A 13,603-nucleotide genomic window follows, 5' to 3' on the forward strand; every position below is an offset into this window, starting at 1 on the left:
TCTCTCTCTCTCTCTCTCTCTCTCTCCCAGGACCTCAGGCTTGCTAGTTAAGTGCTTTCACAATAAGATACAATTAGGAATCATTTTTAAAATATCTATCTATTTAGTGTGTATGCATGCATATGTATATGTATGCCACAGAGGGCGCATGGAGGTCAAAGGTCAACTTGTGAGTGTCGGCTCTCCCCTTCCATCATGTGGCCTCCAGGCTGACTGCAAGTGCCTTTACCCACTGAACCATCATCTCACTGCCCCAACAGTCAAGAACCTTAACTTCTACCAAATTACGGTGCCAGGCACTGCAGTAAGGCTTCATGTGATAAGGTCCTTTAGTCCCCTCATATCTTTTTTTTTTTTTTTAAGATTTATTTATTATGTATACAGTGTTCTGCCTGCATGCCAGAAGAGGGCGCCAGATCTCATTACAGATGGTTGTGAGCCACCATGTGGTTGCTGGGAATTGAACTCAGGACCTCTGGAAGAACAGCCAGTGCTCTTAACCTCTGAACCATCACTCCAGCCCACCCTCATATCTTATGTATACATAGTTCCACTTCACAGAAAGATCCCCAAGGCTTAAGGAGTGGCAGAAAGGCCACATAACTGGTAGATGTCAGTCACACTGTCTGGGACCAGGACAGCCAGTCTTGCTGAGGGCAGGGCAGTAAGAGAACAAGCTGCCTGGGGCCAGGGGCACGGCTGTACCTCATCTCCCGAGAAGGACACTGCTGTAAGAACCGTCCCCGCTGCCTCTCTTCCTCCAAGACTTTCTTTTTGTCACAGCTCCCCAGGTTGATGAGGACCAAGGCATCGTAGAGCAGACTGTCTTTCACCTCTTTATCCAACTTGGAGTCAGTGGAGAAGCTTGGAGAATGGTTGACCTGTGAAGACAGGATGGCAGTTGGGGCTGGGGCGGACCAGTGTGAAAGCAGAGGTGAGGCCAAGGTGGCGCCTCCAGGTACTGCCGAGGCCCCCCTCACAGTCCTGGCTGTCAAGGTGAGTGGAAGGGAGCTGAGAGGGGTCTACACTGGAGCCACTGTGAAGAGAGCAGGGAGAGCAGGAAGTAGAGGTCCCTCTAGTTGCCAGGCGGTGGTGGCACACGCCTTTAATCCCAGCACTCAGGAGGCAGAGGCAGGCAGATGGTTGTGAGTTCGAGGCCAGCCTGGTCTACAGAGTGAGTTCCAGGAAAGGCACCAAAGCTACACAGAGAAACCCTGTCTGGAAAAACAAAATAAAACAAAACAAAACAAAGAATTCCCTCTAGTGTAACCAGGTGGGATTCTGTTTGTTTGGTGTTGAAACAGGGTCTCTCTATATTGCCTTAGCTGGCCTGGAACTCACTTTATAGACCAGGCTAGCCTGGAACTCACAGAGACGCTCCTGCCTCAGCTTGCCGAGTGCTGGGATTAAAGGCCGCACCACCACTGTCCCTGGGTCTTATTTCAGTCCTTTCTCCTCTGGCAGCAAGAGTCCGCTCCCGACAGATCCACTGTCACGTGTGCTGTGCTCTCCACAGAGCAGAAGGGGAGAAAGAGGTCTAGAGTGACTGACTGAGTGCCTCATTCCTGTGAGCCCCCTGAGGAGGCTGAGGCCAGAGAGCTGTCACAAGTCTGAGGCCAACCTAGGCAATACAGTAAGTTCCAGAACAGCTTGTACTATAAAATGGCGCCCTATTTTAAACAAACAAGCGAATCAAAACAAAAGGTGGGAAAGAAGGAAGGTTGGGAGGAATGGGGGAGGGAAGACAGAGAAGTGGGCCCGGCGGTGGTGGCGCACGCCTTAGTCCCAGCACTCGGGAGGCAGAGGCAGGTGGATCTCTGTGAGTTCGAGGTCAGCCTGGTCTACAGAGTGAGTTCCAGGACAGCCAGGGCTACACAGAGAAAAGTAAAAAGGAAAAGGGGGGGGGGTGGAAGAGAAGGGAGAGGAAAGAGAGAAAAGAACATTAGGAGAAGTGGTATGTGCTTTAATCCTGGCACTAGGAAGGCAGAGGCAGGCGGAGCTTTGTGAGTTCCAGGCCAGACGGGGCTACACAGTGAGGAAAGGAAGGGGGGGAGGGGGAGGCGGAAAGGGAGAGAGGAAGGACAGAAAATGAGGGAGAGGAAAAGAGACACACAGAGGAAAATACAGAGGCCAACTCAAGGTTTGGAAGCAGAGTGATTCTTTCTGGAAGCCGGTGGGGGTTGAAGGAGACAGCTGAAGAAGACCAGAAGCCCCGTTCCCGCCCACAGAAAAGTCAGTACTGCTCATTTACATTTGTGTGACATTGGTGGGGTTCCAGCAGCTTCTGGAGGCCTGCTGCTGCCGCCGCCGCTCGTTCTGTCTTTGGGTGGGAGCTCCAAACAGTGCCCCCTTCATGAACCTGAGAATAAGCCGTGAGTGTAAGGAAGGGCAGAGCCCCCCGGTATTCCAGCTAAGACTCAGATCCTCATTCCTCGTGCATGTGGAAGGGCTGCTGAAGAAGGTTCCGGAGGGCCAATCTAATCGGGAAGTGAAGTGGCTCAGAAATCTCTTCCTCTTCCTACCCACAGCATGGGGTTGGGCTTCCCCACTCTGTGACAACAGAATTCCCTATACCGGTGTCTGGACCTGGGTAGCTCAGGTCCCCAAGAGCCAGGAAAAGCTGCTCCCACTTGAATCACTGGCAACCAAGTTTTGAGAAGGAACAGCCTCTTTGTGGGAAACACAGGAAGCAGAGTGGTCATCACAATCACTCTGTGCCTGAGACTGGGGGCAGCTGTAAATCTGGTTGGACCTCAAGAAGGCACAAGGAATTCTCTAATTCCCAGCCATCTACCCCCCTCTGGTGGCCACTTCTCAAGCTCAGCGTCATGCCCCAGGAGCAGCAAGCACCATGGGAAGGAGAGGCAGGGGAAGTTGATTGAAACAATACAGGTGAGCTAGGAAGGCAGAGTCCCCAAAGCTGATGTACCCCAGTAACTGGGACACCCCTAACTTCCTTACCTCGAGCAGCCAGGGTTTGAGTTTGCGGTCCAACAAGATGTCAAAACCGAGAATTTCAAAGCAGGCGCTGATGAGCGTGTGGCTGGGGAAGCAGGTGTGGTAGTTGTGTTTGATGACCGGGTGAGCCGAGATGAGTGTCTTGATGATGACATCCTCAATGGCCCTCCAAATCTGCTCCACATCATAGCCATGCAACTTCATGTACGAGTTGAAGGTGGAGAGTTTCCTGAAAAGGAAACACAGAGCATGAGGCAGGGGAGTTATTCCTGGTCAGCCAACACCATGGCGTGGTGAAAACCAGAAACTTCTGAGAAACTTCCGGAAGCAGCGGTGAAGAACACCCAGAAGCCAGAGTGACATTGAGGCTGGATCAAAATGGGAGGGGTCCTATAGGAGTCCCAGTGCCAGACTCCTTAGGCCTCCAGAACCTCGGGGAACTTTCTAAAAAAAAAAAAAAAAAAAAACTATGGACTGAAAAAAAGGCTGGGTATTAGATGGAAAGCTCTAAGAATGAACATGTGTGCACGTGCACGGGCACACACACACACACACACACACACACACTCCTCACATTACTGTTTTGCTTCAGCTTTGGCAGCAATGGTTTCTCAGCCTTTGGTGACCTTTAGAAACATGTGGGGAGCCTTTGAAGGACACTGACATCTTGGTCACACTTCAGTCATCTGAGGAGATTCTGGGATCACTAAAACCAAAATCCTGCCGTGGGGCTGCCTACAGACAACAGCAGCCCCAAGGCATTTTCAGACCTAGAGTTACCAACTGTGCCAGGCAAACTATACTGTCACCAATTTAAACACAAAGCCCCGCGTTCCAGGAAACTCTCAGTCTCCGGTAGCCTGTGTACCTGGTCACCTAGCCACAGGGAGGGGCCGCTGCCAAGGCAGATGGCCAGAGTTTGGTCTCAGCATCCACACGGCGGAAGGAGAGAGCTGATTTCTACAGACTGTCCTTTGACCGCATGTGTACACCACGGCATCATGACATCCTCCCCCACGGCATCCCCCCACCATGGCATCCCCCCCACCAGGGCATCCCCCACCAGGGCATCCCCCCCACCAGGGCATCCCCCCACCAGGGCATCTCCCCCACCAGGGCATCCCCCCCACCAGGGCATCCCCCCCACCATGGCATCCCCCCACCAGGGCATCCCCCCCAAATAAATAAATATAATTAAAATTTTGCTTTTTGAGACAGGGTTTCTCTGTGTCACCTTGGCTGTCCTGAAACTCACTTTGTAAACCAGGCTGGCCTCAAACCCAGAGACTTGTCTGCCTTTGCCTCCTAAATGCTGGGATTAAAGGTGGAAGCCACCATGCCCAGCTAAAAGATTTTGGTTTTGGTTTTTGGTTTTTTGTTTTTTTTCCAGACAAGGTTTTTCTGTGTAACAGCTCTGGCTGTCCTGGAACTCACTTTGTAGACCAGGCTGGCCTAGAACTCAGAGATTCCCCTGCCTCTGCCTCCCAAGGGTTGGGATTAAAGGCATGCTCTACCACTGCCTGGCAAAAAATTATTTTGAAAAACTCATTTCAGTGGACTCCAGTGAAGGGTCAGAAAGGAAGGAGCAGGGCTGCCGCCCAGGAGCTCATGTTAAGAGACTGCTGGGCAAGTGATGGTCTGTGCGACCGCCATTTCTGTCTGCGGAAGCCTGAGGACCACCGCAGGAGTCACACGTGTGAAGCACCCAGGGTGTGCTGACGTCAGGACAGATGAGCAAAGGCACTCAACACAGACACCATTTCTCTACCCGCTTTGTCAGGTAGAAACACTGCACATAATGGAATTTCCAGACTGTTGGAAAAGCCAAGCCTTTCTAGTGGGGAAGAAAATAAAACATTTAATTTGCCTAATTGACAAATAAAATTTCCTGGAATAGACTACACAGTTCCCTGACTTCCTATAACACGTGTTACCAAACACCGCATAACCTTCTCTTGATGACTCAGGGCCCGTCACCATGAATATACTCTGCCTGGCAATTTCCTAATGCCCAGTGGCGATTCAAATCACTTTAACACCAGGTGTTTGCCAGGCACGCTGAAGGATGAAGATATCTGGTGTCTGTCGAGAGCCCCTCCATACTCACAATTTTTCTATCTTTTTCTCTCCCGCTGACTGGAGTCCTGCTCCTACTGACCTTGAACCCCAGGGGTAAGGTGGGGTCAAGGCTGGGGCCTCACTCTGCGTCAGTTGCCAACTTCGAGAAGGCAAGATAGCATGAGAAAATTGTCTCAGCAGATGGGAGGGCTCTCAAAAAGAGAACGAGAGAGAGAGAGAGAGAGAGAGAGAGAGAGAGAGAGAGAGAGAGAGAGAGAGAGAGAGGAGGAAGAAGAGGAAGAGGGATAGGAAAAAAGAAAGGAAGAGGGCAGGGAAGAGTAAGGGACAGGAAGAGACGCACACTGAAGGCCAGGACACATTATGGGCTGAATATGTCCCTCCAAGGTCAAGTGTTAGAAACTTGGGCCCCCAGTGTGGTTGTGTTGGGAGACCTGACCTTCGGGAGGCCTCTGCCCTCTTAAGTGGATTAATCTGTGCGTGGCTGAAAGGGTTGTGGGTGTGGCTGTTATAAAATCAGGCTCTCTCTGGCACACTGGCTGAGCTGGGGAGAGATGGGCCTCTAGGGGAGAGAGACTGAGCCAGGAGAGGCTAGGGAGGAGGCCCTGGGGGCAGATGACTGCTCCAATGGAGAAGGGGCCCAGAGAAGAGCGAGGTCAGAGGGGAAAGAGAACCTGGGTGTCATCATCGGAGGATCCATGCTAGAGCTGATGACTTGTTTAGCATGTGTGAGGCCCTGGCTTAATTCAGTACTGCCAGAGGGGAATAAAATATGTTACCAGAAGTGTCCACATTTCATTTTGATCTGGCTGCCCCATAACTGCCTGTCTATCAGAGCCTAAGGCTGGCGCTCTCTCTCTCTCTCTCTCTCTCTCTCTCTCTCTCTCTCTCTCTCTCTCTCTCTTTTCCTCTGTCTGTCTGTCTGTTTCTATCTCTGGCTCTAGGGTCTCACTATATATCCCATATAAGCTAGCCTGAAACTTATAATCCTCCTGCCTCAGTCAAGAGAGCCCCTGAGTGCTAGGACCCAGCACCAGTATGTCCATCACACCACATGGCCTGGAGATGACATCATTTCTCACAAAAGCAGGCAAATAAAGTCCCTTCGACTAAAGAAAACTGACAGGACCAGAATACTGGGCTGCAACGTGGCTCCTCTGAGTCTCACAGGGACCCCATGAAGAGGGCAGGGCAGGACCAGTTATCTCACTGGCTCAGAAGCCAGGAATGGAGGATCAGAGACAGAGCAACTTGTCTAGGCTTACTCAGCAGACAAGTGTCAAAGTGGGGTGACGTGGCAGCCTCCCTGACGAGGGATCCTGGCTACACACCTGTGCAGGAGCCTCCATGGCATCCACAGTCTGGGTGGGAGGAAGTGACAGGAGTTTCAGATAACATGGGACACCAAAGAAAAGGGCGTGGCCAAAGTTGCTCACGGTAATGCAACACCTAATCTCAGTCCTTGAGGCAGGAGGATTGGGAATTTGAGGCTACCCTGGGCTTCAACCAGTTCTAACCAGCCTTAGCAACATATCAAGACTTGTCTCAAAAACACTTTGGGGCCAGGCGGTGGTGGCGCACACCTTTAATGCCAGCACTTGGGAGGCAGAGGCAGGCAGATCTCTGTTCGAGGCCAGCCTGGTCTACAGAGCAGATGCCAGGACAGGCAGGGCTACACAGAAAAACCCTGTCTCGAAAAACCAAACCAAACCAAACCAAAACCACTTTGGGGAATTAAAGGCAAAAAGATCAGGAGATAAAAAGATACATCTTCAACTACAAGCAAGTTTGAGGCCAGCTCTGGTACAACACACACACACACACACACACACACACACATACACACACACACACACACACACACACACGGATGGAACATCTTCCCAGCCATACTTACACCCTCTTTCCAAGAAGGCTCTACTAGGAATAGCCCATGTTACTAAGATACCCCATGCCTCCCTGACCCACGAGCCCTGAGAGATTGGCACGGTGAACAGAGCTGGTCAACCCAGCTGTAGCACTCAGAGCTGTGTGGTGTGACCTTGGGCAACTTAACCTCTCTGAGACTCAGTTTCCTCATCTGTGAAATGGAGATAGGACCTAACACTCCTCTCTACCTTGCGTGCTCCGCTGACGCCTTGGCCAGTGTGGTAGGAAAATACCAAATACACAGGCCCTGCTATCTTCCCGGCACCCAGACGCCCCCTTTGGCCTCCCCATCTCTGCCCGGCCAGCTCACACAACTTGTCTACCTTTCTCTCAAACGCAAGCTGACGAGGCAATAACATGAATAGAGAAGCTGCTTGTGGGGGGCGGGGAACCAAACCCTCAGGAATCCCTTATTTTCCCCAATCTGAAGGTTGGCTAGGCATGGGTCAGGTGACTCCAGGGCATCATGACACATCAGCTGAGAATCTAATGGACCAACACCCGAGAGGAATCACAGCTGGCCAGTCCCTCTCACTTGGCAGCCTAGCAGTCAATAAAGGCTGTTGATTTGGAAACGTCAAGAGGGCAACTGTAACAAGGTATGTTTTGGTGTGTGTATGTGTTCTGCTGGGGAAACGGTTGGTGTTTATCTCCCTCCTCCCAGCCTCCCAGGGTTTACAGCATGGCCTCCTTGTAATGATTAACAGTCCAGAGAGCTGACATGAAGTGTCTGTTCTGGGCTGAGAGACAAAGCCAGCTTTGCAGAGACCGTGTGACCCAGGGTGGAAATCCTGGCAGGGACGCAGTGGGTTTGGGAAGAACCTGGAAAGATGTGGGAAGCGTCCGTCCCTCTTACCTCTTGCTGCCAGAATGAGCATCTTGAATGAAGTTGGAACTATGCTTATTGATGGAATAATTAGTTAGGTGCATGCAGATCTCATCCTGGGGAGAGAGACACAAGACTGTGGGTCAGGTTGAAGCACAGGCCTCCTGGGTCCTCTCCATGCACTGTCCCCCCACCCCAGGCCACTCCCACAGTCCCTGGATCTTAAAGGGATGGGGAAAAAGGGAATTTATAGGCATACATAAAGGAGGCAAACGGGGATAATCCATAGCCTGGAGTATAAGAGACTCCAACTCTTTCTGAGACTCGGGGGAAGGTTGGACGCCTACCCACGGCCTTCTCTCCTTGAGGACCTTTGCACTGGAGTTCTGGAGTTGGTGTCAGGAAAGCCTGGCCGTAAGTCCCAGATGCACCACTGTCTAGCTGAGTGACCCCAGACAAGTCCCCTATACTCTGCAGATTTTAATCTCATCTGGAAAATGGGGATAATAACCCCTATCTCGGAGGGCTCCCAGGAGGACTAAATGAGAAACCCGTGGACCTGGAACACAGTAAGTGCTCATCAGACGCCTGCTACCTCCACGGTATCTGAGGCTGTTTATCATACTAAGGGGAAGGGGAAGGCAGCTCACCAGGTTGTCTGTGCAGGGGTGGGAGTAAGAGGTGGTGGCAAAGCGAGCCAGTCCTTCATTGTACACAAAGACCCGGAGAGGGTCACAGGAGGTCACCAGCACGTAAACCCGCAGGTCAAACTTGAACCCGTCGATGATAAAGGGCTGGGTGGGAAAGAGAGAGATCATGCAAGCGTCTGGGGGTGACAATCACAGGGGAAGGTGTCTAGCTCCCACCTCACTCTTGGGGGAGCCAGCTCCAGCATTGCCTGGTGGCCTAAAGTGTAGGCTTGCCCAGGGTGGGGAGCAAGATAAAGAGATTTGGGCTCTGGGACCTGACAGGTGACCTTGGGGAGGTCACCGAACCACAGTGGGCCTTGAGTTCCTGAGCTATGGAATGCTGCAAGCCGCCCTCTCTAAGAGCCGTCTTAGCAACCAAGTAACTAGGAAATCCTTCCAGGACAGGACACACGGTTGCCAGGGCAACATCCCGGGTGCCTTCTCCAAGAGCTCTTCTTGCAAGGGGTTCCTGGACATTTTGTCTTAGGGAGACCAGCGCTCCCCGCCGCCGCCTCCCCTTCTAGAAGGACCCCTCACTGCAGTGGGCTCTACCACTGTGGTCTGTGACTGCCTCTGCCCCCCCCCCCCCCCCCCCCCCCCCGTCAGAGAAAGCTGGTGACTATGAACTCTCTTAGGTGACTCCGCTCTCTCAAATGAGGTGGGGCCTCCACAGACCAAGCTTTCATCCACTTGGCGGGGGGTGGGGGGGTGGGGGGGTGGGGGGGTGGGGGGGGGGTGGGGTCAGCCTGGTGAGACCAGATCAGTGGTGGAGACTACAAGGGCGAGTGAGGGACACTGTGACTCAGAAAGCTTGTGTCTGATCAAATCCAAGGCACAGGACAGGCTCAGCTTCCTCTCCACCTCTGCCTTCCACTGACTTCATTTCACATTCTGTCCCACAGAGCCTGAGGCTGCTGTGGGCAATAAATATATAATCACGGCGAGGAAGTACCTTTGAAATATAAAGCTGACAGATCATATCCTCCCCCGGCTTGATTTCTTTCACGGTCCGGGTGATGAATATGCCTTTCCCTTGGCAGCCTGAGTCTGGCTTACAAATGTACGTCTTATTTTTTCTTGACCTGCTGTAAGTCTGCAAATCTCCCCAGCTGTCACAGCAGGGAGGGGACAAGACATGCCTTTAGGTTGCGAGCAATGAGAGGGAACACTATATTTATTTTCATTTATTTTATGTTTTGTCTGCTTGTATGTCTGGGCACCATGTCTGTGCCTGGTGCCTGAGAAGGCCAGAATAGTGTGTTAGATCCCCTGGGGCTGGAATTAGAGAAAGCTGTGAGGCATCATCCATATAGATGCTGGGAATTGAACCTGGGTCCTCTGGAAGACCAGTAAGTGCTCTTCACTGCTGAGCCATCTCTCCAGCCCCAGGAGGTTCTTTATGAAAACAGGAAAGAGAAGCTACCGATGGAACAAAGTCCTGGTGCTGACAGACAGACAGACACTCAGTGGTCCAGCAGTCGAGAGGACAGACACTCAGTGGCCCAGCAGTCAAGAGACATTGAGCGTTTGGGAATTTACCCTGGATTCAAGCCCCACACACACCAATTCCCAACTGTATAACCCTTTATTGGCTTCGCTTCTTCCTCTCCATCAGCTACACCATGTGAACAATGAGGCTGACTCACGTGTTCCTTAGTTATATGATACAAACTGGGCTGAGTGATGGGAGGTGCCCCAGGCAGCTCGACTTGTGTCTACACATAGATTTGGAGTTTTGCCCCCGGCTGACAATAGCGTGACCTGGACCACCATCTCTTACTCAGGTCTGGACTTCAGTGTCTCACTGCGATGCCTCCACTGAAGCCAGGAGCACAGGAAGGCAGATCACACCCTTGAATGCACTCTGAAGAAAGTGTGCTTGAGGATGGAGATGTAGGTCAGCTGATAGGGTGCTTGCCTAGCTTGTATGAAGCTCCAGGTTCAGTCTCCACAGTCATATAAACTGGGTATAATAGCACACACCTGGAATCCCAACACTCAAGAGGTGAAGGCAAAAGTTCAGCAGCTCAAGAACAACCTTATTTACATAGCAAATTCAAGGCCAGCCTGGGCTACATGATGCCATGTCTAAAAAAAAAGTGTTCTCTGAAGAAAGAAAGAAACTAAATTAAAAGTGGACATGGTGGCATGTACCTGTACTTCCAACATTTAGGAGGCTGAAGCAGGCAGACTGAGAGTTTGGGCTAGCCTTGGCTATATAGTGAGGTCTTTTCTCAAAAAATAAAGGTGAAAATCAGTATGGCGGTTTCTCAGAAAATTGGGAATCGATCTACCTCAAGAACCAGCCATACCACTCTTGGGCATATACCCAAGGAATGCTCAATCATACCACAAAGATACATGCTCAGCTATGTTCATAGCAGCATTATTCGTAATAACCAGAACCTGGAAACAACCTAGATGCCCGTCAACTGAAGAATGGACTAAGAAAATGTGGTACATATACACAATGGAGTACTACTCAGCAGAGAAAAAATGACAGCATGAAATTTACAGGCAAATGGATGGAACTAGAAAATATCATCCTGAGTGAGGTAACCCAAACCCAGAAGGACAAACATGGTATGTACTCACTCATAAGTGGATACTAGATATAAAGCAAAGAACAATCAGACTGCAACCCACAGAAACAGGGAGGCTACCTAGCAGGGGGGACCCTAGGATGACTGTGGCTTAAAATAAGTTTTGGTTTTACGCAATCACTGGGCAAGCCTCAATGAAACATTTCACTATTAGGATAAGAATTTGAGCCGGGCGGTGGTGGCGCATGCCTTTAATCCCAGCACTCGGGAGGCAGAGCCAGGCGGATCTCTGTGAGTTCGAGGCCAGCCTGGGCTACCAAGTGAGTTCCAGGAAAAGGTGCAAAGCTACACAGAGAAACCCTGTCTCGAAAAAACCAAAAAAAAAAAAAAAAAAGAATTTGTACTGTATCAAGCTGATAATAGAAAAAAAGTAAATGAATAAAAATGAAAAATAAATAAATAAAGGTGGATGAAAAGGAAAGGAACTGAATTAATGAATTAAAGTGTGTCAGCCTTGCTATGCATGTGTTTTGTGCTTTATCTCAAAGGAATCGTCTGTCCACTGAGGAAGCTAGTGGCTACAATGTCCACAAAGGCTGTGAAATCTGAGGCTCCTGTTGTCTGAATGGCAAACACACTACCTTTGAAGTTGATGCTAAGCCCTGAAGATTGTTCCAGACACTTTATGAAGAGTCTTCAAGCCTTAGTTTAGGGAAGCCTGGGCGAAGAGGAGAGGATGGGATTCTGTGCTGTGTGAATGTAATTCTTTTTAAAACATCTTTTTAGATTTTTAAAATTTTATGTGTGAGTTTTGCCTACAAATATGTACGTGTACCATTTGGATGCTGGGGACCAAACCTGGGTCCTCTGCAAGAGCAACAAGCGCTCCTAGCTGCTGCTGACTCAACCCTCCAGTCCATTGGAATATAATTCAGATAGCGACATGTCTTCACTGCCACCACCCTTCACAAGCCCTCGTTGTACCCCAGGTCTTTTTTTTTTTTTTCTTGCTACTTGGGGAAGGATCTAGAACAGTGGTTCTTAACCTGTGGGTTGTGACCCCTTCAGGGATGGAACGACCCTTTCACGGGTGTCACTAAGACCATGAGAAAACACAGATATCTGCAATGTGATTCATAACCGTAGCAGAATCACAGTTATGAAGTAGCAGTGAAAATACTTTTATGGTTGGGGTCAGCACAACACTAGGAACTGTATTGAAGGGCCACAGCATTAGGAAGGTTGAGAACCACTGCTCTAGAGAATTCACGTTCTGGGAGTGGATGTCTACTTTTGAAAGGAAGGGTTGGTGGCTGTCCACGCCATCAAACGGGACAGGCTGGGGCAGCCTTCTTTGCTCCTGCTCTAGGTGCCAACCACAGCCCCATTTTCTCCCTAAAAATTCAGAAACTGCACAGGTAAGTGGTTGGAACAAGTTCAAATCCAACAGCTTTCAGGGTCAGAACAAACCTCCATCCTAACTGTGGGTCCAGCCTCCAGGGCACCCAGCCCCTGGTTGTCACTCCATTTTACAGGCAGAGCCTGTGTTCTCTCAACCTTGGACACACCCTCAGCCTTTTTCTTTCCCAACAGTAGGGAGAAACGCAGAAGGTCGCACAGGAAGAGTGTGGTGGCCAGGGAACCAGGACGAAGAGGAAAAAGAACAATGGGCTGGAGAAGAGCTAGAAAGGGCACTTACTCAGCGGGAAGACACCACGTCCTAGGGAAGAAATGGAAGTCCTTAGGAAACAGCTTTAGCATCCGGCTCATATTCCGGGCCAGCAAGTCCTTGCGGCAGATCTCACTCATCCCGGGAAAATGATTGATTTTCTGCAAAGGAAACCAGAACTCATGAGCAATTCTGGCTGAGTGGAAGCAGGGCTATGGGAGTACCATGAGATCCCTTGAAGAGCCAGCGATCAACATGGGGCCAGCGCTGGCGAGATGCCACCCATCCAGGGAGGGACACACACCTGGTAACTCTTCATTTCCATCACTCGCTCCAGCGACACTGAGAAGTCCGTCCAGTAGAGAGTCCAGTCATCCTTGTCTCCCGCCTCCTGAAGGCCATACTGCTGCGCTGCCCTGCGCACTGCGAAGGAGTTGAAGAAAGAAGGGAAGGGTCCGTGAAGCACAGAAGCAGGAAAGAGCTCTTGTGGGGAGGTCTCTTTCCTACGCATCCCAGACCAAGTATTGCTACAGGAGAGCTGGATCCTTGGGACCGGAAGCCACCTCGCCTTGTGGACAGAGCAAAGAAAGAGTAGAGAATGGAATTGTTGTTGAAGGATACATCCTGGCTATATGGGATGAATGTTAGGACTGACCTCTTCCCTTTCCTAGGGAGCAGGCTTGCCTCCAAACACTAAGCCCTGCATGTAAACTAATTCTTAACCATAACCTAGCGCCAGGCTTAATCAGTGAGGTAAATTGGTGGGTAGAAATAACATGTGACACAATGAGTCTAGCCTGAGCTACTTAGTGAAACCCTACCTCAAATACACACACAAATAAATAAGACTAAGGGTGGTGATCACCACTGTGGCCCCGGTCTGTGACCGTTAGAGTGAGATTCTCAGTTTTCT

The 13,603-nt window shown here is 50.5% G+C and overlaps 1 protein-coding gene across 2 annotated transcripts in view; it reads right to left on the reverse strand.

The window, feature by feature from the left end:
• Positions 1-13,603, reverse strand: part of Ttll6 (tubulin tyrosine ligase like 6) — a 40,886-nt gene that overhangs the window by 17,005 nt on the left and 10,278 nt on the right. Inside the window, exons 3-9 of one of the 2 annotated variants that reach the window (XM_052759438.1) lie at positions 12,995-13,113; positions 12,721-12,851; positions 9,431-9,587; positions 8,440-8,583; positions 7,820-7,905; positions 2,962-3,187; positions 706-881 (exon numbers count right to left, since the gene is read on the reverse strand). In XM_052759438.1, coding sequence (XP_052615398.1) covers positions 706-881; positions 2,962-3,187; positions 7,820-7,905; positions 8,440-8,583; positions 9,431-9,587; positions 12,721-12,851; positions 12,995-13,015 — 941 coding nt within the window. In that variant the 5' untranslated portion in view covers positions 13,016-13,113. Of the gene's footprint in view, positions 1-705; positions 882-2,961; positions 3,188-7,819; positions 7,906-8,439; positions 8,584-9,430; positions 9,588-12,720; positions 12,852-12,994; positions 13,546-13,603 lie in introns of those variants that run through there. The other variant, XM_052759437.1, reaches the window with a different exon arrangement.

The sequence above is a fragment of the Peromyscus californicus genome, unplaced genomic scaffold, assembly GCF_007827085.1.
Source record: "Peromyscus californicus insignis strain IS unplaced genomic scaffold, ASM782708v3 Scaffold_3__1_contigs__length_106647218, whole genome shotgun sequence".
NCBI classification, from domain to species: domain Eukaryota; kingdom Metazoa; phylum Chordata; class Mammalia; order Rodentia; family Cricetidae; genus Peromyscus; species Peromyscus californicus.